General features: G+C 59.5%; 1 protein-coding gene across 1 annotated transcript; it reads right to left on the bottom strand.

Moving 5' to 3' along the window:
• Window positions 1-3734: 3734 nt before the first annotated feature.
• SLC30A3 (solute carrier family 30 member 3) lies at window positions 3735-24721 on the bottom strand. The gene is made up of 7 exons (XM_054023623.1): window positions 24585-24721; window positions 16176-16390; window positions 15612-15758; window positions 14359-14512; window positions 11455-11659; window positions 9105-9210; window positions 3735-3903 (listed from the first exon to the last, which is right to left on the bottom strand). Exons 1-7 carry the CDS (start codon window positions 24674-24676, stop codon window positions 3812-3814), a joined length of 1011 nt encoding a protein of 336 aa, XP_053879598.1. The 5' UTR covers window positions 24677-24721; the 3' UTR covers window positions 3735-3811.
• Window positions 24722-26333: the final 1612 nt, after the last annotated feature.

Below are 26333 nucleotides of genomic sequence, written 5' to 3' on the forward strand. Positions count from 1 at the left end.
TGGCTGTGGCATCCTACTTTCTATTTAAGCAAGAGATACCACACACTACAAACTGGAGGCCAATGCTAAGTGCATTGTCACCTATTCATCCTGAAGCTGAACACTGGTTCCGAACAAGACCAGCAAATGCTCACTACCTTTCTGCAAGAAACTCAACTGACTGGCCAGAAGCATGCGGTGCAACAGTGAAAGACTCAACAGTTGAAAAAGTGAAGAACTCTCTCACCACATTCAAAAGATGTGCATACATGGCTGCTGAATGCACCGATGCAAATGGGCATCAAGTATTAAGTCATTGCATACGTTATCTTGATGTCAGGGGTAGGCCAGTAGATGTATTTCTAGATGTTCTAGTTATAGAAGATACATCGGCTTTATCTATGACAACCCACATCTTAGAAGAGTTAATTGGACCCCAAACAGATGGCTGCTTGTGCATTTAATATATGGAGATATCCCTATCTCATAGAGCTGGAAGGGACCCTGAAAGGTCATCGAGTCCAGCCCCCTGCCTTCACTAGCAGGACCAAGTACTGATTTTGCCCCAGATCCCCAAGTGGCCCCCTCAAGGATTGAACTTACAACCCTGGGTTTAGCAGGCCAATGCTCAAACCACTTGAGAGAGCTGCAAACTTCTCTGGAAGACATGGTGGAGTTCAAGCTTTGCTCAGTGATGAGCTGCCAAAATCTTAGGAACCGGTTCCCTACCGGGTCTTCGACGGCACGGCGGCGGCGGCGGGTCCTTCAGTGCCGGAGCGAGTGAAGGACTCGCCCCCAAAGACCCAGTAGGGAACCGCCCGGTGAGTACAAGCCCCACCCGCCTCCCAAAACAGCCTATCCCCCCCCACCCATGTCTTGCCCCCGACTGCCCCCCTCAGAACCCGCAACCCATCAACCCCCCCCGCTCCTTGTCCCCTGACCACCCCCTCTCGAGACCCCCCACTCTAACTGCCCCCAGGACCTCACCCCCTATCCAACTCGCCCTGCTCCCTGTCCTCTGACTGCCCCGACCCCATCCACCACCACCCCGACAGACCCCCGGAACTCCTGCCTACCCAACCCCCCCCCATTCCCCGTCCCCTGACCGTCCCCCCAGAACCTCTGCCCCGTCCCCCCGCTCCCTGTCCCCGGGACTCCCTGCCCCTTATCCAACCCCCCCTGCCCCGGCCCCTTACCATGCCGCTTACCCCCGCCTCCCCCTCTCCCGGAGCTCAGCGCATGGTGTCCAGGAGCTGCCCTGGACAGCGCTGCAGCGGCGTGGTGGCTCTAGCGGGACCTGAGCTCCTGCCGCTCGGCCCGGAGCTCGCAGCCCCGCCCCCTTACCACGCGGGGTAAGCGGCATGGTAAGAGGCCGGGGCCGGAGGGGTTGGATAAGGGGCAGGGAGTCCCGGGGACAGGGAGTGGGGGAGGGGAGTTGGATGGGGCGGAGGTTCTGGGGGGCGGTCAGGGGACGGGGAATGGTGAGGGTTGGGTGGGGGGGAAGGCGGAGGCGGAGCCAGGGGGGAGCCTCAGATTTTCATGGGGGCCCTGTGGGGCCCGGGAGAAATTTCCCCACTTGCCCCCCCTGGGCGGCCCTGGAGCTCGCAGCCCCACCCCCTTACCTTGCTGGCAGCTGCTCAAAGTGACAGGTCTGGGGAGCTGAGCTGCCGGCGGCTTGGCACACTGTGGCTCTGGGGGGAGGAAGCGGGGGGGGGCCAGGGGAAGTCCCAGCTGGGACTCCTGGGAGCTCAGGTGGGGGACAGGATGGTCCTGCGGGCCGGATGGGTCCCGCGGACCTGAGTTGTTTGCCCCCCTGCCCGGCCCTTTAACAGCCGGTTCTCTACCGGCGTCTAATTTTAGCAACCGGTTCTTGTGAACCAGTGCAAACCGGCTCCAGCTCACCACTGGCTTTGCTCAGAGAAAAGTGTAACCCTAATCTCTCCTATACACACTGCAGAGGCCATCTACTCCAACTAGCACTAGTACGAGCTGCAGACTTCAAAAGACATTTAAAAAGCTATAAACTTAAAGACTTCATTATATTATTTTTTCAGCAAGAGTCCAAAAAGACTGAATATCTTGGAAAATACAGAAGATACACTGGGACTGAAGTTCAAATTAGTCCAACCTGGGAAAACCCTCTGGCTCTCTCATGAGCGATCCTTGGCTGTTGTCTTAAAATTACTCCAGCCGTTATTACTGGCTTTGGAAAGTATCTACCAAGATGGGATGGATCTAAGTAGTGAGGCTGGTGGATTCCTTTTGCTACTATGTTCAGAGAAGACTATCTTAGGTGCCATTCTCTCTCTTGTAAGTCTACCGTTGAAACCACTTGGGTCATTACACAATGCCATCCAGGCATCTGCTACAACAGTAGGAGATCTCTGTCCAGCAATAGGAGCTACATTTGGATCAATCAGAGCTATCCATTGAAAAAGTACTGGAAGAAGCAAAGGCTTCAGTCCCGAAGTTGACTAACGATGGCATTTATATTGAATCCTTAAGTGAAGAGGACAAGAAGTGTTTGTTAAGACAACTGAAAAAATACACAGACTTGATTCTTAAAAATCTACAGCAGCGACTTCTAGACTCTACTCAACCTCTACATAGCTTTTACAGATCCCTGTCCTATAAAACACTGACAGTTGGGTGGAGTGAGGCACTACCAGCAATGGGGCTGCCATGTGCTCAGGACAGGATAGAGAATTTGAACACAGAGTGGAATATCATACGACGAATGAATGAAGATTTGACTTCAACTTCTTTTTATCATCACCAGTGGCTCGACCCGATCTTTGTGCTACATTTCCTGGGCTGAAAGAAGTAGGAATTCATCTCCTCCTACTCCCAGTCACAACAGCTACAGCTGAGCGTTCTTTTTCATCATTGAATAGAATTTTGTGTTCTGAAAGAAGTCGCCGTCTGCCTGATCATGTGACTGAACTAATGAGCATCTCAACTGAAGGAATGGAAGTACCGGACAGACGAGAAGCCACCAAAGATGAACGCATTGGATTCAAGAAGTGCATTAACAGAGTTGTGGAAAATTATAACAAACCAAGAAGGATGTCGATGTCGTGCTTCATAGAAGGCTTGAGTAGCCAACTTTAATTTGTGTGATGATTTTAAAACGCGAGTTAAATCTAATAAAATGGTTGTGAAACATTTTCAGTTTTTACTGTGGTGCCATACAGCCCACTTTCACCCTCATGGTCTCACCCCTCATCGGCCCTGACCTCCCCCTCCCCGTAAATTCAAACACCCCCCCAATTTCAATTCCTGGGGAAAACTCTGGTGCTCTGTCCCATCTAGTGGCACTGAGACCACATAGAGAGAGCTAAAATGAGTTTGCTCTGCAGGCTTAGCTAAGAGCCTTTGAGCTCATGCAGTCGAGGCTCATGCACTAAGCGCCAGAGGTCCCAGGTTCAATTCCGCCCGCTGACAACCAGGGTCCGGCGGCGTTACACTAGCCTGGCCTGCCTCGCTGCGGAGCAGAGCAGAGCTGAGCCTTGAGGTGGCTGAGCATGGGGAGACCTGGGCAGGGCGAGGGCCAGACGGGTTTGCCCTGCCCAAGGGTGAGAGAGGCCCCAGCGAAGGGTAAAACTGCTGGAGGCCGATGCTGGTAGACCTGATACCACGACTGCGCTAAGAACTGACAAACTCGTAGCTGGCGCCCTAGCCTGGTCCCCTGTAGGTGAGTGTGGTTCAGACTGAGGAGGAGGTGTGGGGTTCACTCTCTAACACGCAGTTGCTGCCTGCGTTACTCTCCCTGGCGATGTTCGCTCTGACCATGTGACGCCAGCCACGGGAACGGACCCACCCAGGAGGGCGCTTAATCTGCAAGCGGGCCATCATTAGCCAAAGCTTTAATTGTCCCCTGCCCCCATGGAGAAGTGCAGCAGCCGCGGCCCACTGCTTTGCAGGCTGGAAGAGGGAAATAAAAATCATGGATGTGAAGATTTTTCACCTTGTTGCCCTCACGGGGCCAGAGACATGAAACTGGAGCCCGAGTCCCCCGGGGCTGCCCTGAATGCCCCTGTGAAGTGACAGCTCACTGCAGCTCTTCACTCGCTGCTAACCTGCCATTTAGTTAGCAAACCTGTCGCTCGTTGATTCCAGGACTGCCTACAGGCGCTGGCATTGGGGTAAGAGCCAGGGGGCCAATTGTTCTGGGGTAAGTGACTGGCTCAGGTCTGGGAACAACCTGAATGTGGGGTGATTTTTGGTGATCTCTGATCACTAGTGCAGTTTGTCAGGGGGCCAGGTGGGATGGAGAGCCCCAGGGGCATGGCTGGGACTCCCTGGGGAGACTGGATCATAGAATCATAGAATATCAGGGTTGGAAGGGACCTCAGGAGGTCATCTAGTCCAACCCCCTGCTCAAAGCAGAACCAATCCCCAACTAAATCATCCCAGCCAGGGCTTTGTCAAGCCGGACCTTAAAAATCTCCAAGGAAGGAGATTCCACCACCTCCCTAGGTAACCCATTCCAGTGCTTCACCACCCTCCTAGTGAAATAGTGTTTCCTAATATCCAACCTAGACCTACCCCACTGCAACTTGAGACCATTACTCCTTGTTCTGTCATCAGGTACCACTGAGAACAGTCTAGATCCATCCACTTTGGAACCCCCCTTTCAGGTAGTTGAAAGCAGCTATCAAATCCCCCCTCATTCTTCTCTTCTGCAGACTAAACAATCCCAGTTCCCTCAGTCTCTCCTCATAAGTCATGTGCTCCAGACCCCTAATCATTTTTGTTGCCCTCCGCTGGACTCTTTCCAATTTTTCCCCATCCTTCTTGTAGCGTGGGGCCCAAAACTGAACACGGGACTCCAGATAAGGCCTCACAAATGTCGAATAAAGGGGAACGATCACGTTCCTCGATCTGCTGGCAATGCCCCTACTTATACAACCCAAAATGCCGTTAGCCTTCTTGGCAACAAGAGCACACTGTTGACTCATACCCAGCTTCTCGTCCACTGTGACCCCTAGGTCCTTTTCTGCAGAATTGCTACCTAGCCATTTGGTCCCTAGTTTGTAGATTCTTCCGTCCTAAGTGCAGGACTCTCCAACTTGTCCTTGTTGAACCCATCAGGTTTTTTTTTGGCCCAATCCTCTAATTTGTCTAGGTCCCTCTGTATCTGATCCCTACCCTCCAGCGTATCTACCACGCCTCCCAGTTTAGTGTCATCTGCAAACTTGCTGAGAGTGTAGTCCACGCCATCCTCCAGATCATTAATGAAGATATTAAACAAAACTGGCCCCAGCACCGACCCTTGGGGCACTCCGCTTGAAACCGGCTGCCAACTAGACATGGAGCCATTGATCACTACCCGTTGAGCCCGACGATCTAGCCAGCTTTCTATCCACCTTACAGTCCATTCATCCAGCCCATACTTCTTTAACTTGGTGGCAAGAATACTGTGGGAGACCGTATCCAAAGCTTTGCTAAAGTCAAGGAATAACACATCCACTGCTTTCCCCTCATCCACAGACCCAGTTATCTCATCATAAGCCAGAGCCCTAGAAGTTCGCATTTGTTACTGGCTTAGTGACCTCTAATTGTAGGCCACGCCGTGCTGGGGGGTCTGCCCTGCTTTTGCAAGCCTGTCCTAAGGGTGGCACTCGCGGGCGTGAGCCGCTCCAGGCAGCCTGACACTGGGTACAGACACACCTGGGCAGCGATCCACCAGGAACTAACCTAATTCTTCTCTGAACCCAGTTATACTTTTGGCTCTCACAACCTCCCCTGGCAACCAGTTCCACAGGCTGGCTGTGCGTTGGGTGAAGAAATACATCCTTGTGTTTGTTTTAAACCTGCTGCCTATTCATTTCATTTGGTGACCCCTAGGAGTAAATAACACTTTCTTCTTTACTGTCTCCACACCAGTCATGATTTTATAGACCTCTATCATATCCCCCCTTAGTCGTCTCTTTTCCAAGCTGAAAAGTCCCAGTCTTATTAATCTCTCCTCATACGGAAGCCGTTCCAGACCCCTAATCATTTTTGTTGCCCTTTGAAACTTTTTAAATTCCAATATATCTTTTTTGAGATGGGGAGACCACATCTGCACGCAGTATTCAAGGTGTGGGCGTACCATGGATTTATATAGAGGCAATATGATATTTTCTGTCTTATTATCTATCCCTTTCTTGATGATTCCCAACATTCTGTTCGCTTTTTTGACTGCTGCTGCACGTTGAGTGGATGTTTTCAGAGAACGATCCACACTGACTCCAAGATCTCTTTCTTGAGTGGTAACAGCTAATTTAGACCCCATCAGTTTATTAGTTGGGATGATGTTTTCCAATGTGCATTACTTTACATTGATCAGCAATTGAATTTCATCTGCCATTTTGTTGCCCAGTCACCCAGTTTAGTGAGATCCTTTTGTATCTCCAAAGCAGACTGCAAAGAGTGAACTATCTTGAGTAATTTTGTATCATCTGCAAACTTTCCCACCTCACTGTTTCCCCCTTTTTCCAGATCATTGATGAATAAGTTGACTAGGACTGGGCCCAGTACAGACCACTGGGGGACACCACTATTTACCTCTCTCCATTCTGATAACTGACCATTGATTCCTACCCTTTGTTTCCTGTCTTCTAACCAGTTACTGACCCATGCAGGGCCAGCTCCAGGCACCAGCTTAACAAGCAGGAGCTTGGGGCGGCCAAGGGGAAGGGGCGGCACGTCGGGCTCTTCGGCGGCAATTCGGCAGTGGGTCCCTCAGTCCCTCTCGGAGGGAAGGACCTGCTGCCCAATTCCTGCTGAAGAAGAAAGCGGTGCGGTGGAGCTGCCGCCGATTGCGACTTGGGGTGGCAAAAACCCTGGAGCCGGCCCTGGACCCATGAGAAGAGCTTCCCTCTTATCCCATGGCAGCTTACTTTGCTTAAGAGCCTTTGGTGAGGGACCTTGTCAAAGGCTTTCTGAAAATCTAAGTCACTATATCCACTGGATCCCCCTGGTCCACATGCTTCTTGACCCCCTGTCACGTTATTGATTTGAACTGGGACCGCATAGAACATGGTTGCAACCAAAGCCCTGTAGTGGCACCAAATCTTGTATAAAGGGGGTCAAATGAGGTGTCTAAGACAAGGTGATGGTTTGCTGGTTATGATTATGCTGTCTATATGTATGTATCAATTTTGTAGTTGAAGTTATGAATATTGGCTCTATACTATCTGTATTTCAAACTTATGCTATGCTTCTGGGAGACATCCCAGAGAAGTTGGTGTTAGCTCTGCCTAGCCTGCTTGATGGCCCATTAAGGACCATCAGCTACAACTGACCCATTGAGAGAAGGCAGATACGCCTTGTAACTCAGCAAAGTATGCAGGGACTAGCCCATGTGACTCCAACTCCATTTTGCTGTAATTTTCCACAGTAAGGACAAAGAGGTGTTCTTACACCTGGAAAAGACTATAAAAGGCTGATGCCTCATCTCCATCTTGTCTTCAATCCTGCTTCATACCTCTGGAGAAACTTTGCTACAAACGGAAGCTCTGAACAAAGGACTGAATGACCCATCCCAGCTGGGGATGTACTCCAGAGACTTGATTTTGAACCTGCAGTTTATTCCATCATTGCTACAAGCCTGAACCAAGAACTTTGCCATTACTGTATGTAATTAATTCCATTTAATCAATTCCAACTCTCATCTATATCCTTTTCCTTTTATGAATAAACCTTTAGATTTTAGATACTAAAGGATTGGCAACAGCGTGATTTGTGGATAAGATCTGAGTTGTATATTGACCTGGGTCTGGGGCTTGGTCCTTTGGGATCGAGAGAACCTTTTTCTTTTACTGGGGTATTGGTTTTCATAACCATCTGTCCCCATAACGAGTGGCACTGGTGGTGATACTGGGAAACTGGAGTGTCTAAGGGAATTGCTTGTGTGACTTGTGTGTTAGCCAGTGGAGTGAGACCAAAGTCGTCTTTGTCTGGCTGGTTTGGTTTGCCTTAGAGGTGGAAAAACCCCAGCATCGTTACACCCCCTCAAAGAATTCTAGTAGATTGGTGAGGAATTATTTCCCTTTACAAAAACCATGTTGACTCTTTCCCAACAAACGGTGGGTTCAAACTTCTCCAGGATGTTGGTTAAAGGGACCCTGCTTAGTTCAGTCGTGATGGAGAAGAGATGTTACAAAGGGGGAATTTTCTGTACTGTTTTTTATAAATGCTATGTGTGTGCCTCAGTTTCTCCCATACTTTGTGTTGCAACCCAGTAGGGACCCAGAGGGGTGATGGCTTAAGATGATCTGCCAGGGAGCGGGTTGTGAGGAGCAGAGGGGCAAGTTGTGGGGACCTGTCAGGGGGCAGGTTGTGGGGAGATCAGAGGGGGGTTTGGGACAATCTGTCAGGGGGGTGGGTTGTGGGGAGAAGAGGGGTGGGTTGTGGGGAGGTCAGAGTGGGGTTTGGGGAGATCTGTCGGGGGGGCGGGTTGTGGGGAGAAGAGGGGTGGGTTGTGGGGAGGTCAGAGTGGGGTTTGGGGCGATCTCTCGGGGGGGATTGTGGGGAGGCCAGAGGGGGGTTTGGGGTGATCTGTCAGGGGGGTGGGTTGTGGGGAGAAGAGGGGCGGGTTCTGGGGAGGTCAGAGGGGGGTTTGGGGAGATCTGTTTGGGGCCGGTTTCTGGGAAGGTCAGAGGGTGGTTTGGGGCGATCTGTGGGGGGCGGGTTGTGGGGAGGTCAGAGTGGGGTTTGGGGCGATCTGTCGGGGGGCGGGTTGTGGGGAGATCAGAGGGGGGTTTGGGGCGATCTGTGGGGGGCGGGTTGTGGGGAGGTCAGAGTGGGGTTTGGGGCGATCTGTCGGGGGTGGGTGGGTTGTGGGGAGGTCAGAGGGAGGTTTGGGGAGATCTGACAGGGGGCAGGTTGTGGCTGCCGTAGCTCAGAATAATTTTGGTTTTTACAACAGAGAATCTGCCCAGCTCCCTTTTCAGTGAGACCTGCCTCTGCCCCCAGCTCTGCTCCCTGGCCCTGGCCCCCGGCTTTGCAACCAGCCTCCCCTGCCCCATGACCCCTGGCCCCCAGCCTGCCCCCTGCCCCTGCCCAGCACCGCAGCCTCTGCCCGCAGCCCCCTGAGCTCCTCTGTGCACCATGCCCACCATGCCCCCCCAGCTCACCTTCCATGAGGACCCGGAAGACGTCCCTGAGGATGGTGACGGTGGAGCCCAGCACGAAGACGGAGAAGAGGAAGGTGCTGACGGGGTCTGCGATCTTGTACCGGGGCTGCAAGGGGCAGGGTCGGGGTTATCCCCAGGCAGCCAGCGGATCCCCAGAGTCGCACCCAGTGAGGGGTCAGACCTAGGAGTGGAACCCAGGAGTCCCTGGCCCAGCCCCACTGTCCCCAAGCTGGTGGTGGGGGGGGCACCGCGGGAACGTGGCAGCAGAGGGCAGTGGGAAGAGCCCAGCATGGGGAGCTGGCATAGGGCTCTTCCTTGGGGCTGGGCACCAGGGTCCCAGTGAGGGGGCCTGTGGGGATCTCAGTCTATTTCCCCTGGGCAGGTCCTGTCTCCCCCCAGCCCCAGGGAGCCCCGGGACAGGCAGGAGCTGCAGGGCAGGGTCACTGGCCTGCTGCCACCTGGGACAGAGCATCTCCCACCCCAGGAGTTCAGGCCGAGGCAGGGAGCGGGGCACACAGGTGTCTGTGCAAAGGCGAACCCATGGGGGAGGGGGCAGGTGGGCCCCTCAGAGGGAGGGACTTGGAAAGAGGGGCAGGGGGGCAGCGCAGGGAGGGAGACGGTTAGCGGGGGTGCGAGGCGGCGCAGGGAGGGACGCAGTTAGCGGGGGCGCCAGGTGGCGGATGGAGGGACGCGGTTAGCGGGGCGCCAGGCGGCGCAGGGAGAGATGTGGTTAGCAGGGACGTGAGGCAGCGGACGGAGGAAGGCGGTTAGCGGGGGCGCCAGGCGGCGGACGGAGGGACGCGGTTAGCGGGGGCGCCAGGCGGCGGACGGAGGGACGCGGTTAGCGGGGGCGCCAGGCGGCGGACGGAGGGACGCGGTTAGCGGGGGCGCCAGGCGGCGCAGGGAGAGATGTGGTTAGCAGGGACGTGAGGCAGCGGACGGAGGGAGGCGGTTAGCGGGGGTGCGAGGCGGCGCAGGGAGGGACGTGGTAGCGGGGGTGCCAGGCGGCGGAAGGAGGGACGCGGTTAGCGGGGGGGCCAGGCGGCGCAGGGAAGGATGTGGTTAGCAGGGACGTGAGGCAGCAGATGGAGGGAGGTGATTAGCAGGGGTGGCAGGCGGCCGAGGCAGGGCCACGGTTAGCGGGGGCGCCAGGTGGCGGACGGAGGGACGTGGTTAGTGGGGGCACAAGGCAGAGGAGTTTGGGCCGCGGTTAGTGTGGGCGCCAGGCGGCGGACGGAGGGAAGTGGTTAGCGGGGGCGCCAGGTGGCGGACGGAGGGACGCGGTTAGCGGGGGCGCCAGGCGGCGGATGGAGGGACGCGGTTAGCGGGGGTGCGAGGCGGCGCAGGGAGGGACGTGGTAGCGGGGGCGCCAGGTGGCGGACAGAGGGAGGCGGTTAGCGGGGGCACAAGGCAGAGGAGTTTGGGCCGCGGTTAGTGTGGGCGCCAGGCGGCGGACGGAGGGAAGTGGTTAGCGGGGGCGCCAGGTGGCGGACGGAGGGATGCGGTTAGCGGGGGCGCCAGGCGGCGGACGGAGAGATGTGGTTAGCGGGGGCGCCAGGTGGCGGACGGAGGGACGCGGTTAGCGGGGGCGCCAGGTGGCGGACGGAGGGACGCGGTTAGCGGGGGCGCCAGGTGGCGGATGGAGGGAAGCGGTTAGCGGGGGCGCCAGGCGGCGCAGGGAGAGATGTGGTTAGCAGGGACGTGAGGCAGCGGACGGAGGGAGGCGGTTAGCGGGGGTGCGAGGCGGCGCAGGGAGGGACGTGGTAGCGGGGGCGCCAGGCGGCGGAGGGAGGGAAGCGGTTAGCGGGGGCGCCAGGTGGCGGACGGAGGGACGCGGTTAGCGGGGGCGCCAGGCAGAGGGGTTTGGGCCGCGGTTAGCGGGGGCGCCAGGCAGAGGAGTTTGGGCCGCGGTTAGTGTGGGCACGAGGCGGTGGACGGAGGGAAGCGGTTAGCGGGGGTGCGAGGCGGCGCAGGGAGGGACGTGGTAGCGGGGGCGCCAGGTGGCGCAGGGAAGGATGTGGTTAGCAGGGACGTGAGGCAGCAGATGGAGGGAGGTGATTAGCAGGGGTGGCAGGCGGCCCGAGGCAGGGCCACGGTTACGGGGGGCGCCAGGTGGCGGACGGAGGGACGTGGTTAGCGGGGGCACAAGGCAGAGGAGTTTGGGCCGCGGTTAGTGTGGGCGTGAGGCGGCGGACGGAGGGAAGCGGTTAGCGGGGGTGCGAGGCGGCGGACGGAGGGAAGCGGTTAGCGGGGGCGCCAGGCAGAGGGGTTTGGGCCGCGGTTAGCAGGGGTGCCAGGCGGCCGAGGCAGGGCCGTGTTACATGCTGGCCTGGGGTTGTTCGCGCCGTACCTCCACGTAGATGATGGTGGCAGCTGTCAGCACCCCGAGGCTTTGCAGCAGGTCCCCCACCACATGCACGAAGGCGGCGCGCACGCTGGTGCTGCCGGGCGGGGGGCTCCCGGGGGGCGCGCAGCAGCCAGGACTCTCCTCCATCTTCTCGTAGCCCCGGGCGTGGCCGTGGCCTGTGACCGACTGGTGCAGGATGTAGGCCATGCTGGAGGGAAGCGGGGAGCCTGAGCGACCGCGGGCAGACACAGAGCCCCGGGGGCCGCAGCACGGGCAGATCCCAGAGCCCCTCCCCCCGGAATGGGCAAGGTGGGTGGGCATTGATTGGGGGCTGGGCAGAGGCAGGAATGGGTCAGGTGGGGAGGGGTGTGATCCAGGGAGGCTGGGGGGCATCATTTTTGGGAGGGGGGGGACAGTCACTTGGGCAGGGTGAACAGTGATCGGGGGCAGAGAAGTGATCCAGGGGTGCGGGGGTGGCATGCAGGGATTCAGGGGGCCTGGGATCTGGTGGGGGCAGGTATCCAGGGGTGCGGGACAGGGAGGAGTATAAAAATATTGCCCAGGCATGCAGGAGTGAAATCAGGAAGGCCAAATCACACTTGGAGTTGCAGCTAGCAAGAGATGTTAAGAGTAACAAGAAGGGTTTCTTCAGGTATGTTAGCAACAAGAAGAAAGTCAAGGAAAGTGTGGGCCCCTTACTGAACGAGGGAGGCAACCTAGTGACCGAGGATGTGGAAAAAGCTAATGTACTCAATGATTCTTTTGCCTCTGTCTTCACGAACAAAGTCAGCTCCCAGATTGCTGCACTGGGCAGTACAGCATGGGGAGAAGGTGACCAGCCCTCTGTGGAGAAAGAAGTGGTTCAGGACTATTTAGGGAAGCTGGACGAGCACAAGTCCATGGGGCCGGATGCGCTGCATCCGAGGGTGCTAAAGGAGTTGGCGGATGAGATTGCAGAGCCATTGGCCATTATCTTTGAAAACTCATGGTGATCGGGGGAGGTCCCAGATGACTGGAAAAAGGCTAATGTAGTGTAGGGAAGGAGGATCTGGAGAACTACAGGCCAGTCAGCCTCACCTCAGTCCTGGAAAAATCATGGAGCAGGTCCTCAAGGAATCAATTATGAAACACTTAGAGGAGAGGAAAGTGATCAGGAACAGTCAGCATGGATTCACCAAGGGCAAGTCATGCCTGACTAACCTAATTGCCTTCTATGATAAGATAACTGGCTCTGTGGATGAGGGGAAAGCAGTGGATGTGTTATTCCTTGACTTTAGCAAAGCTTTTGATACGGTCTCCCGTAGTATTCTTGCCAGCAAGTTAAAGAAGTATGGGCTGGATGAATGGACTGTAAGGTGGATAGAAAGCTGGCTAGATCGTCGGGCTCAACGGGTAGTGATCAATGGCTCCATGTCTAGTTGGCAGCCGGTTTCAAGCGGAGTGCCCCAGGGGTCGGTCCTGGGGCCGGTTTTGTTTAATATCTTTATTAATGATCTGGAGGATGGTGTGGACTGCACTCTCAGCAAGTTTGCAGATGACCCTAAACTGGGAGGAGTGGTAGATACACTAGAGGGTAGGGATCGGATACAGAGGGACCTAGACAAATTAGAGGATTGGGCCAAAAAAAAAAAAAAAAACCTGATGAGGTTCAACAAGGACAAGTGCAGAGTCCTGCACTTAGGACGGAAGAATCCCATGCACTGCTACAGACTAGGGACCGAGTGGCTAGGCAGCAGTTCTGCAGAAAAGGACCTAAGGGTTACAGTGGATGAGAAGCTGGATATGAGTCAACAGTGTGCCCTTGTTGCCAAGAAGGCTAACGGCATTTTGGGCTGTATAAGTAGGGGCATTGCCAGCAGATCGAGGAACATGATCGTTCCCCTTTATTTGACATTGGTGAGGCCTCATCTGGAATACTGTGTCCAGTTTTGGGCCCCACACTACAAGAAAGATGTGGAAAAATTGGAGAGTCCAACGGAGGGCAACAAAAATGATTAGGGGGCTGGAGCACATGACTTATGAGGAGAGGCTGAGGGAACTGGGATTGTTTAGTCTGCAGAAGAGAAGAGTGAGGAGGGATTTGATAGCAGCCTTCAACTATCTGAAAGGGGGTTCCAAAGAGGATGGAGCTCGGCTGTTCTCAGTGGTGGCAGATGACAGAACAAGGAGCAATGGTCTCAAGTTGCAGTGGGGGAGGTCCAGGTTAGATATTAGGAAACACTATTTCACTAGGAGGGTGGTGAAGCACTGGAATGGGTTCTCTAGGGAGGTGGTGGAGTCTCCTTCCTTGGAGGTTTTTAAGGCCCGGCTTGACAAAGCCCTGGCTGGGATGATTTAGTTGGGAATTGGTCCTGCTTTGAGCAGGGGGTTGGACTAGATGACCTCTTGAGGTCCCTTCCAATCCTGATATTCTGTGATTCTATGATCTGGGGGGCAGGGATCCAGGGGGTGGCAGTTAGGGATCTGGGGGGCAGGGATCTGGGGGTGGCAGTCGGCGGGTAGGGGGCAGGGATCTGGGGGGGCAGGGATCTGGGGGTGTGGGGGTGGCAGTCGGGGATCCGGGGGTAGGGGCAAGGATCTGGGGGGCAGGGATCTGGGGGGTGGCAGTGGCAGGCAGGGATCTGGGAGGCAAGGATCTGAGGGGTGGTGGTGGCAGGCAGGCAGGGATCCGGGGGGCAGGGATCCGGGAGTGTGGGGGTGGCAGTCAGGGATTCGGGGGCAGGGGCAAGGATCTGGGGGGCAGGGATCCGGGCGGGGGGGTGGCAGGCAGGGATCCGGGGGGCAGGGATCCGGGAGTGTGGGGGTGGCAGTCAGGGATTCGGGGGCAGGGGCAAGGATCTGGGGGGCAGGGATCCGGGCGGGGGGTGGCAGGCAGGCAGGGATCCGGGGGGCAGGGGGGCCACGTACATGACGTTAATGCCCACGGCGCAGGCGGAGGTGACCAGCATGGCACGTGCGTCGATCTCGTAGTCGTTGCTGATGATGCGGGCTGAGGCCAGGTACACCAGGACGCCGGTCACGACCCAGATGGACAGCACCGAGGCCAGGGCGCCCAGCGTCTCTGCAGGCACGGGGCAGCCGTCAGCGCCGCCCGCAGCTGTGGGGGCGGAGGGGAGTGGCCGGGAGCAGCCCGGCTGGGACCCATCCACGTCCCTCAGGGAGGAAAGGGTTAAAGACCTGCCTGCGGGGCCCGTTGCTGCAGGGACACTGGCAATGTCTGTGCACGGCCTGTGCCTGCCTCAGTTTCCTCTGTGCCTGGTGCTGGTGTGCACACGGTGCCAAGGGCAGGAGACGGGGGGCCACAGGACAGCCTAGGGCCAGCCCAGGGGGTCAGCAGGCCTGGCTAGAACCAGCCCGTCAGGGAGGCTCTGGACAATGGGAGCCCGAAGGCCTGGACCAGTGCCCTGGCCACGGGAAGGCCTGGCCGTGGAGCCGGCACTGCAGGAGAAGGTGACAGGAGCCGGGACCAGAGCTGGGCTCACCAGAGACACGGCAGCTCTAGCCTGCTGGGACTGATAGAGACAGAGCCAGGAACCCGCACGCAGCCGCCGGGCTCCAGGGGCCCTGGCGTTGGCCAGCAGGGACTTAACCCCGACTTCTCTGGGCCAAGCCAAGGGCCCCCCACGCCACGCCCAGGGGACCGAGACCGGCTCTGGGGGAAAGGCTGCCTGGTGTCCCTGCAGGCACTGGCGGGCGCCGGGGTCCCTGCAGAGCGGCTGAGTCTCTCACGGGCGTCTGGCTCAGCGGGACTCGCTGGGCTGAGGCAGGGGGCTGGAGCCCAGGGGTTCGGGATCAGAGGTGGTGAGGCCGCGTGGCCGACCCTGGGGGGAGAGCGGGACCCCTGGGGGGCTGGCACCCGGAAGGGGCTGGGGCAAAGCACAGACCCTGGGGGTCCGTGAAGCCTGTGTGGGGCAAGACATCATGGGTAATGTGGTGCACCAAAGTGGCCAGCGGGTAGGATCTGCCTGTGGCCTGGGGGTGAGAGCTCTGCCCCCCAGCTCCCCACCGGCCGAAGGGAGGGGGGGCACAGGCTGGCCCCTGCTCTGCCGGGCTGCCCAGGCTCAGGGAAATAAGTCCCCAGGTCGCCCCAGCATGGCAGGGAGACGGTCTGTGATGGCAGCGAGCGCTGGGCTGGAGCCATGTCCTGGTGGGGCCCTTACCTGAGCGGTGCCAGCCGAAGGTCATGGTCTTGGTGGGCGGCCTGGCGGAGACCCACAGGGAGAAAAGGCTGACCGACATGCTGCCCACGTCCGCCAGCAGATGGGCAGCATCAGTCATGATGGCCAGGCTGTGCGCCAGGTACCCGCCTGCAGTAGAGATTGGCCAACTCAGCGCCAGGTGCTGGCAGGGCCCCCGCACAGCCCCCAGGCAGCACCTCTGCCCTCCGCTCCGGCCTGCGGGGGCTGGCTCCTTCCCCAGAGCGCTGGGCACTGACACGGCGTCCCCTTGCGCTGCCAGGGGGCCTGCCAGGGCGGGCGGGATCCAGCCAGGCGACTCCCATGAATGGGGGGACCCTGGCAGCGGGTGAGGGGAGCTGCCCCATCCCGCAGAGCTGAGGGGCCGGGGCTGCACCAGGCCCACGCCGGGCACCTCTCTCCTGGCCCCCAGAGACCCGGGCTGCGCCTGCCAGCCAGTGCATGAGCAAGGTGCAGAGCAGGATGTCCCGCAGCACGGGCTGAGCAGAGCCAGGAACGAGCCGGGCTGGGGTCCCGCTGCCACCTTACCGACAACCTCGCCGATCATGAAGACGAAGCAGATGGCGCAGGCGATGCCCAGCTTCCGGCAGGCCTGCAGCTCCGGCCGGCTCTGGCTGGGGGTGGGGGGGCTGCGGTGGCAGTGCCTGGCCAGGCGCCGCTCCAGCTCCAGCTCCAGGGACGGAGCCACAGGGCTGGTCTCCGGGGGCAGGCTGGGGAAGGGCTCCCGGGAGCCTGTGAAGAGACTGAGACACAAGGGGGTCAGTGCGAAGGTCACCCCAGTTCCAACAGCCCACGGGACACTTGGCTGGGACAGGCCAGCCTGGCTCCTCACTGAGGAGAGGCTGAGGGAACTGGGATTGTTTAGTCTGCAGAAGAGAAGAATGAGGAGGGATTTGATAGCAGCCTTCAACTACCTGAAGGGGGGTTCCAAAGAGGATGGAGCTCGGCTGTTCTCAGTGGTGGTAGATGACAGAACAAGGAGTAATGGTCTCAAGTTGCAGTGGGGGAGGTTTAGGTTGGATATTAGGAAAAACTGGGCCCAGAGCAGGGCTGGGAACCGGGACGGGAGGGGCCGTCACCGACCCGGCATCTGCCCTCATCTTTGGGGGCCCTGGCTCCACCCAGCTCTGCTGCTAGGTAGCAATGGAGTGAGTCCGGGGCACCTGCTGCCCCCTCGCCAGCCTGGCTGGGATCCCCCTGACGGCCCAGGTGACTGGTCCTGCCACAGGCTGGCAAAGCCCAGAGCAGCCCAGGCTCCTGGGACAGGCCGCGGGGAAAGGAGGCTTGGCAAGTGTGGAACCTGGTGGCCCTGGGACATCACCCCACGCCTGGATTCCCCAGGGGTGCCCAAAGCTGGAACAGTTGGGGGGCAACTGCTGGTCAGGACTATGGGGCAGGGATATGGGGTCAGGTTGGGATTGAAGGGCACCAGCAGAGCTGGCGGGAGCCCAGGGTGGAGTTAGCAGGGGCCGTGGGTCAGGACTGAGGGGCACCGGCAGAGCTGGGGATGGGGGGCCTGGGCGGGGGGGCTGTGGGTCAGGACTGAGGGGCACCGGCACAGCTGGGGATGGGGGCCCGGGCGGGAGGGGCTGTGGGTCAGGAGAGAGGGGCACCGGCAGAGCTGGGGATGGGGGGCCTGGGCGGGGGGGCTGTGGGTCAGGACTGAGGGGCACCGGCACAGCTGGGGATGGGGGCCCGGGCGGGGGGGCTGTGGGTCAGGAGAGAGGGGCACCGGCACAGCTGGGGATGGGGGGCCTGGGTCGGGGGGGCTGTGGGTCAGGAGAGAGGGGCACCGGCAGAGCTGGGGATGGGGGGCCTGGGTCAGGGGGGCTGTGGGTCAGGAGAGAGAGGCACCGGCAGAGCTGGGGATGGGGGGCCTGTGTCAGGGGGGCTGTGGGTCAGGAGAGAGAGGCACCGGCAGAGCTGGGGATGGGGGGCCTGGGTCGGGGGGGCTGTGGGTCAGGAGAGAGAGGCACCGGCAGAGCTGGGGATGGGGGGCCTGGGTCAGGGGGGCTGTGGGTCAGGAGAGGGGCACCGGCAGAACTGGGGATGGGGGGCCCGGGACTGTGGGTCGGGAGCAAGCGGCACTGCAGAGTCAGGAGAGGGGCCTTGAGGCAGCCGATCTCCCTCCCAGGAGCGGAGCCCTGCCCCCCGGAGAGCGGTTAGTTATTTCACGCCTCGGCACCCCGCAAATGGCTCCAGCTATAAAGCAGACGGTGATCCTGGCAGCAGAACAATGTGTCATGTCACCGCACTCCCCTCCCCCACCATCGCCCCGCAATGCAGCTCTAGCTCCACGTCCCTCCCCCCCCAAAACGCCCCATTCTCCCCCCCCCCCGCCTGTCGCTGGCCGCTGGGGGCTCAGGGAAGGGGGGCCCTGTCCTGGGGCTGGGGATCCAGCGGGGAGCCCACACAGCTGCTACTGCTGCTCCCCAGGCTGGTGGTGCTGGGGCAGGGCACCTGAGCCCCAGGCCAGAGCCGGGAGCCCCACAGGCTGTGGCCAGTGGGTAGAACCGTGGGGCCAACAGTCCCTGAGGAGGCGCCTCCCTGGCCGCCCATCCATCTAGGGGCTGCAGACACGCCCGCCAGCCTCTCGCTCAGGCCCCGTGCGCTCTGCCCCAGCACAGACAGCTGGGCCGAAGCCTGAGCATCCACCGCCCTCAGCGTGCAGGGCCTGGCGCGTTCGCCCGAGAGCCCTGCCCGAGCCCCGTGTCCCAGGCTCCGGGCACGGCTGCATCCCCACTGCACCAGGCCCCACACTGGTGCGATTCTCTCTGCCCAGCTGGGAGCCAGATGCAGCTTGTGTGGGCTGGAGCATCCCCCCCCCCACCCCCCGCGAAGGGGGTCCCAGAGCAGGGCAGGCTCATTGGGCCAGGGTCTCTGAGCGGCGCAGTGTCGGTGGCACCGGGGCAGGAGCCCACACACTCTCTCTCTCTCCCTCCCACCCCCAGCACCGCCCAAGGCCTGGGCAATGCCGCAGGGCATATGGGCCAAGGGCGAGTGGGGACAGGTCCCTTCACTTCTCCTGGGTCTTTAGTCTCCAACTCTCCCGAGAGGAGCCAGGCGTAACGGAGGCAGCGCTGGTCTGAAAGCGCAGCTCTGGGTGCTGACGCCCCAGCTCTCAGTGGGGGCTTGTGACAAAGTGGGAATTTTCTGTAATATGTTGATGAGTCCTGTGTGTGCCTCAGTTTCCCCTGTGTGCAGCATTATTCCCCCACGGGTGGGAGCTCTGGGGCAGGCGAAGACACAGGTGTGGATGCCACCTGGCGGCCTGGGCCCTTAGGGCCCATCTCCATGCAGCTCTTGAGAACACAAGGGCACATCCAATGGCCGGGACGTGGACACTTGGCAACCAGCGACCCAGAGAGACGTGATCCTCCGCAGGGGGCTGAGCCGCATCCCCCAGCTCGGGAACAAGGCTGGGGGGCAGGGGATTAAGTGTGGGCTGTGGGGAGCAGTCGGGGGCACCCCGGGAGTCTGACAAAGGAGATCGGACAGACAGAGACAGACGGAGCTTGAACCACGGGGGTCACTGCAGCCGGGCTGGGCTGTAACCGTCAGTTCTCTGGGCCGCCCGAGGGGCTGCCTGGGCCGTGTGCCAGGTGACCAATAAACCCGCCTGGTCTGACAGCGCTGGGTGAGTGTCCCTGCAGACACTGGGCGAGGGGCACTGCTCCCCCAGATTGTACACGTCTCCCCCAGCGTCTGTCCCAGACTCGCTGCCCGGCGCTCCCGGGGTGGGGCAGGGGGGCTGGAGCCCCAGAGGCCCAGTCTCAGGAGGTGGTGAGGCCACGTGGCTCACCCTGGGGGAAGAGTGAGACCCCGGGGGGGAGTTGGGGTCACTGAAGGCCCCTCCCAGGGACTGTTCCCAGGCTGGGGCCTAGCCCGGCCCTGGGGGTCGGTGAGAGGGGGCTCACACAGGTGCCGGCGATGACAGAGCCTGTCTTCACTAGGAGTAGGGGGCATTCAGCAGCGCTGCTGTCCTGCCCCCCCCCATGTAGGCAGGCAGGGGCGGCGGTGCTGACTCTCTGCACCGCACACAGCCCTGGGGCAGCCCCCCAGCTACGTGGCCCGGCTGTTTGCCCCGGGGGGCTCCGCATGGCTGTCAGAGGGGTGCCTGCAGCAGGGGTTGGTCCAGCTTGTGCAGGTAACAGTAGCAGTGAGGATATGGAAGCAGGGACCAGAACCCGCAGCCACCCACCAGGCCCTGGCCATGTTTTATTCATAGACTCTAGGACTGGAGGGGACCTCGAGAGGTCATCGAGTCCAGTCCCCTGCCCGCATGGCAGGACCAAATACCGTCTAGACCATCCCGGATAGACATTTATCTAACCTACTCTTAAATATCTCCAGAGATGGAGATTCCACAACCTCCCTAGGCAATTTATTCCAGTGTTTAACCACCCTGACAGTTAGGAACTTTTTCCTAATGTCCAACCTAGACCTCCCTTGCTGCAGTTTAAGCCCATTGCTTCTGGTTCTATCCTTAGAGGCTAAGGTGAACAAGTTTTCTCCCTCCTCCTTATGACATGAACAGCATAATGGCCAACAAGGGTCAGGCTGGAGACTCTTGCCTATATGCTCGGGGTATTACTGATCGCCATATTTGGGGTCGGGAAGGAATTTTCCTCCAGGGTAGATTGGCTGAGCCTCTGGAGGTTTTTCGCCTTCCTCCGCAGCATGGGGCAGGGATCACTAGCAGGAGGGTCTAAGCCGATTGAAGTCACTAAAACACAGGATTGGGGACTTCAACGGTAGAGTCCAGGGAAGGGTCTTGCGGCCTGCAGCATGCAGGGGGTCAGACCAGATGATCATAATGGTCCCTTCTGACCTTAATGTCTATGAGTCTATGAGTCTATGACACCCTTTTAGATACCTGAAAACTGCTATCATGTCCCCTCTCAGTCTTCTCTTTTCCAAACTAAACAAACTCAATTCTTTCAGCCTTCCTTCATAGGTCATGTTCTCTAGACCTTTAATCATTCTTGTTGCTCTTCTCTGGAGCCTCTCCAATTTCTCCACATCTTTCTTGAAATGCGGTGCCCAGAACTGGACACAATACTCCAGCTGAGGCCTAACCAGCGCAGAGTAGAGCGCAAGAATGACTTCTCGTGTCTTGCTCACAACACACCTGTTAATACATCCCAGAATCATGTTTGCTTTTTTTTTTTGCAAAAGCATCACACTGTTGACTCATATTTAGCTTGTGGTCCACTATAACCCCTAGATCCCTTTCTGTTGTACTCCTTCCTAGACAGTCTCTTCCCATTCTGTATGTGTGAAACTGATTGTTCCTTCCTAAGTGGAGCACTTTGCATTTTTCTTTGTTAAACTTCATCCTGTTTACCTCAGACCATTTCTCCAATTTGTCCAGATCATTTTGAATTATGACCCTGTCCTCCAAAGCAGTTGCAATCCCTCCCACTTTGGTATCATCTGCAAACTAAATAAGTGTACTTTCTATCCCAATATCTAAGTCGTTGATGAATAGAGACAGTCCCAAAACAGACCCCTGCGGAACCCCACTCGTTATGCCTTTCCAGCAGGATTGGGAACCATTAATAACAACTCTCTGAGTATGGTTATCCAGCCAGTTATGCACCCACCTTATAATAGCCCCATCTAAGTTGTATTTGCCTAGTTTATCGATAAGAATATCGTGCAAGACCGTATCAAATGTCTTACTAAAGTCTAGGTATACCACATCCACAGCTTCTCCCTTATCCACAAGACTGGTTATCCTATTGTCAGAGAATAACAGAGTTCTCACTTTTTGTTTGGGTACAGCAAGTCAGATGCTTTATTATCTCTCTATCAATTGCATACTATCAAAGAAAGCTATCAGATTGGTTTGACATGATTTGTTCTTTACAAATCCATGCTGGTTATTCCCTATCACCTGACCACCTTCCAAGTGTTTGCAGATGATTTCCTTAATTACTTGCTCCATTATCTTCCCTGGCACAGAAGTTAAACTAACTGGTCTGTAGTTACCTGGGTTGTTTTTATTTCCCTTTTTATAGATGGGCACTATATTTGCCCTTTTCCAGTCTTCTGGAATCTCTCCCGTCTCCCATGATTTTCCAAAGATAATAGCTAGACGCTCAGATACCTCCTCTATTAGCTCCTTGAGTATTCTAGGATGCATTTCATCAGGCCCTGGTGACTTGCAGGCATCTAACTTTTCTAAGTGATTTTTAACTTGTTCTTTTTTTTAAATTTTATCTGCTAAACCTACCCCCTTCCTATTAGTATTCACTATGTTAGGCATTCCTTCAGACTTCTCGGTGAAGACCGAAACAAAGAAGTCATTAAGCATCTCTGCCATTTCCAAGTTTCCTGTTACTGTTCCTCCCTCTTCACTAAGCAGTGGGCCTACCCTGTCCTTGGTCTTCCTCTTGCTTCTAATGTATTGATAAAAAAATCTTCTTGTTTCCCTTTATTCCTGTAGCTAGTTTGAGCTCATTTTGTGCCTTTGTCTTTCTAATCTTGCCCCTGCATTCCTGTGTTGTTTGCCTATATTCATCCTTTGTAATCTGTCCTAGTTTCCATTTTTGATATGACTTCTTTTTTTTAGATCATGCAAGATCTCGGGCTCGTGGCCTGCACCGGGGTCTGGCCCGCCATGCGTTGTGTTGGCCAGTGCTGCAGAGACAGACTACAGCCCCCCTGCCTCCAGTCCCAGGGGATTGACCCATTGATCTCCCTATGCGGGGAATGCAGCGCAGTCCTCCCCCCCACCCCTGCTTCGCCTCCAGGGCTTATCTCTGTGCCCAGGCCCAGCGGGGACAGGAAGAGTGATGCGTCTGGCTGGGCTGGGAGGGGCCCTGGGGAGCCGGCTATCTGTGCGGTGCCAGCACAGGGCCACGCGTGTGCCCCCACCAAGAACTGAAATGCCCTGACACCAGATGGCCATTGCCTCGCCCTTGGGGGGTGTCCCACAGCCCAGGATTTCAGTGGCTCTTACCATAGGGGGCATTTGGGGCCCTTCTACCAGCCAGGGAGGGTCTGTGCCAAAGGCCCCATGCCTGAGGCTGCAGATCTTTCTGGCAGTGCCAGCCAGGTGCACAGCCGGGTACTGCCGAACCCCCCACTCCACTCCTGTGGCCCTGCCCCAGACCTGCCCCAGCAGACACCTTCCTCCCCAGCCGCACCCCTGGCCTGCTCCCCTGGCCTGCTCCGGGAGCTCCTGTTAGCTCTTTCCTTACTAGTTCCCTGGCTAACGTCCCCCCTTCCTCCAGCACCCTTTGCCCTGCCCCCGGCCCTGCGGAAGCTGCAGCTTGGTCTCTTTGCAGATAAAGATGTAGCTCCTCACCCCCCGGCCCCCAGCATGTGCCTGGTGCTCCCCAGGGCCCAGCTCCCACCCACCAGGACCCTGCTCTCAGCCCAGCGCCAGGAGTCACGTGCGTTTGGTGCAGTGGCCCAGCAAAGCTGACCGCAGCTTGTGTCCCGTGGTTACTGCGGCACGGGGGGAGTCCCCCAGACAGTCCACAGCTCCCGCCGCACCCCCATTCTCCTGCTGCCTGCAGAGATCCCAGAGAGCCCAATCCCCCTCCCCCCAGAGAGCGGGGCTCTGACCCCTGCACCATGGCCTTCAGATAGCCCTAAAGTCCCCAATGTCCCTCACAGCCTGGGCGCCCCAACCCCCCACCACAAACCCCACACGCCAACTGCCGACAGTCATTTACCATGGGGCATGGGGAAAGGGGGACCGAGGGACAGGACCCCACAGACACCCACTGGGGGGGGCAGAGTGACCGACCCTCCCCCCCCAGACACACACGGGGGGGCAGAGGGACCGACCCCCCCCCAGACACACACGGGGGGGGGCAGAGGGACCGACCCTCCCCCCCAGACACACACGGGGGGGGGCAGAGGGACCGACCCTCCCCCCCAGACACACACGGGGGGGGGGCAGAGGGACCGACCCTCCCCCCAGACACACACGAGGGTGCTCCGGGGCATTTCAGCCCCTGTAGGAGGCTGGGAGGTGCCCCCCCTCCCCCGTGGTCTCTGCGGGGAACGCGCCCTGGGCGCTGGGGTGGAACCAGCTCCTGTCTGACGGGGGGGGGTGCGGGAGCTCCGGGGCGCAACTGGGGGTAGGGGGGGGGGAGGCCCGGGGCCGGGGCGCAGCGGGGCGGGTCACAGGTTTCTTTCCCCCGGAGCGCTCCCCGTTCCCTGCCCTGGAGAAGGGTCACGTCCAGGGGCAGCATCGCCGCCTCCGCCCGGTCTCTGGGAGAGCCGCGCCCGGACAGGCGGCCCCGATCGCAGGGTCCCTGCAGCCCTGGCCCCGCGCCCGGCTCCCCGCGCTGTCGGGGTGAGGGGCGGCGGACGGAGCGGCGGGTGGGGGGATAGGACGGGGCTGCAGGACGGATTGATGGAGGGACTGGGGGTGGATGGCGGATGGAAGGGGGATGGGTGGAGGGGGTGGGTGTAGAGGGATTTAAGGGGGGATGGATGGAGGGGGGATAGAGGGAAGGATGGAGGGCAGATGTAAGGATGGATGGAGGAGTGGATGGAGGGGGCGCAGAGGGATGGGTGGGTGTAGAGGGATTTAAGGGGGGATTGGTGGAGGGAGGGGGATTTAAGGGGGGATGGAGGGAGGGGGGATAGGAGGTGAAGGGAGGGGAAGGATGGAGGGGAGATGTAAGGATGGATGGAGGAGTGGATGGAGGGGGCGCAGAGGGACGGGTGGGTGGTGGGGGATTTAAGGGGGGATTGGTGGAGGGAGGGGGGATAGGAGGTGAAGGGAGGGGGAAGGATGGAGGGGGCGCAGAGGGATGGGTGGGTGGTTGGGGATTTAAGGGGGGATTGGTGGAGGGAGGGGGGATAGGAGGGGGGATAGGAGGGGAAGGGAGGGGAGAGGAGGGGATGGGATGGAGGGGCCCCGGAGGCAGGCTGTGGGCCGGAGCTCACAAGGGCTGGCGGCTCCTTTACCTCTGGAGGCGCCGGGTGCCGGAGCTGCGGCTGCCCCGGGCGCTCACCAGGCGAGCGGTCTCCAGGTCCCCGGCCCCAGACGCGGGGTCCATCTCGGCTCCGGATGCTGCGCCCCGGGAGTGCGGGGCTGATCCCGCAGCTCGGTCGGGTCGAGTCCCGCCAGCTCCGGCGGGTCGGGCTCCCCCGGGGGCTGCGAGCGGCACCAGCCCCGCTGCGGGACCCTGGGCAGCCCGCACCTCGCGGCTCCAGGCCAGGTCTGTGCGGGCAGCAGGGCCCCGCCCCTTCACACAGAGCCCCGCCCCCAGCCCAAAGCTCCGCCCCTACATCTGGACTCACGTCCCAGGTCCCCTCCACGCGGAGTCGCACCAGAGCCCCGCCCCCCATGCTGAGACCCCGCCCACAGAGCCGGAGCCCCGCCCCCCAGTGCTGGAGTCCCGCCCAGAGCCCCGCCCCCCCATGCTGAGACCCCGCCCACAGAGCCGGAGCCCCGCCCCCCAGTGCTGGAGTCCCGCCCAGAGCCCTGCCCCCCCATGCTGAGACCCCGCCCACAGAGCCGGAGCCCCGCCCCCAGTGCTGGAGTCCCGCCCAGAGCCCCGCCCCCCATGCTGAGACCCCGCCCATAGAGCCGGAGCCCCGCCCCCAGTGCTGGAGTCCCGCCCAGAGCCCTGCCCCCCCATGCTTTGACCCCGCCCACAGAGCCGGAGCCCCGCCCCCAGTGCTGGAGTCCCGACCAGAGCCCCGCCCCCCCATGCTTTGACCCCGCCCACAGAGCCGGAGCCCCGCCCCCAGTGCTGGAGTCCCGACCAGAGCCCCGCCCCCCATGCTGAGACCCCGCTCACAGAGCCGGAGCACCGCCCCCAGTGCTGGAGTCCCGACCAGAGCCCCGCCCCCCATGCTGAGACCCCGCTCACAGAGCCGGAGCCCCGCCCCCAGTGCTGGAGTCCCGACCAGAGCCCCGCCCCCATGCTGAGACCCCGCCCACAGAGCCGGAGCCCCGCCCCCAGTGCTGGAATGGGATGCCCTACCCAACACACCTTCTGCCCCCTGCACTAGGACCCCGCCCACAGAGCTACTGCCACGCCCCCAGACAGTGCTGGGGCCCCGCCCCGGCAGTGGGGTGGGACTCTGTCCTGTCCCCGAAGCTGCACGAGACCCTAAGGCAGCAAGAGCCACGCCCCTTGGGGCGGACCTTGGGGGCGCAGCGTGGGGGAGTGATGAGACCAGTGGGAGGGGGCGGAACTAGGGTGTGGGGGAGGGGGCATGTGCCCCCCATGCGGGGCAGATGGAGTGGTTGGCATAGTAACCCTGGTGAGCTCCAGGATTTGGTGGGAGGGACATGGGGGGGGACAGGGCCCCCAAAGGGGGTAGGTGTCAGAGATGGGGGGAAGGTGCCCCTTGGGTGGGCATGAGGAGCACAGTGCTCCCTAGTTGATTAGTGGGGGGAGCAGGTGCCCCTTAGTTGGCAGTGAGAGACACAGTGTCACTGGGGGGGGGGGCGGGGAGTGGGAGACACTGCCCCCTGGCTGGTTGGTTGGGGCATGTTGCCCTCTGCCTGGACAGAGGGGCAAAAAGGTTGGGGGACACAGTACTAGTGAGGGTGAGGGGCCACGTGGGGGTCTGGATAGTGGGGGGGTGTTGAGGAGCCGTCGGGCAGTGGGGGGGATGAGGGGCCATGTTACAGGCCGGGCAATGGGGGGAGTGAGGGGCCACATGGCAGTCTGGACAGTGGGGGAGTGATGAGGAGCCGAC

The sequence above is a fragment of the Malaclemys terrapin genome, chromosome 3, assembly GCF_027887155.1.
Source record: "Malaclemys terrapin pileata isolate rMalTer1 chromosome 3, rMalTer1.hap1, whole genome shotgun sequence".
Lineage (NCBI taxonomy): Eukaryota > Metazoa > Chordata > Testudines > Emydidae > Malaclemys > Malaclemys terrapin.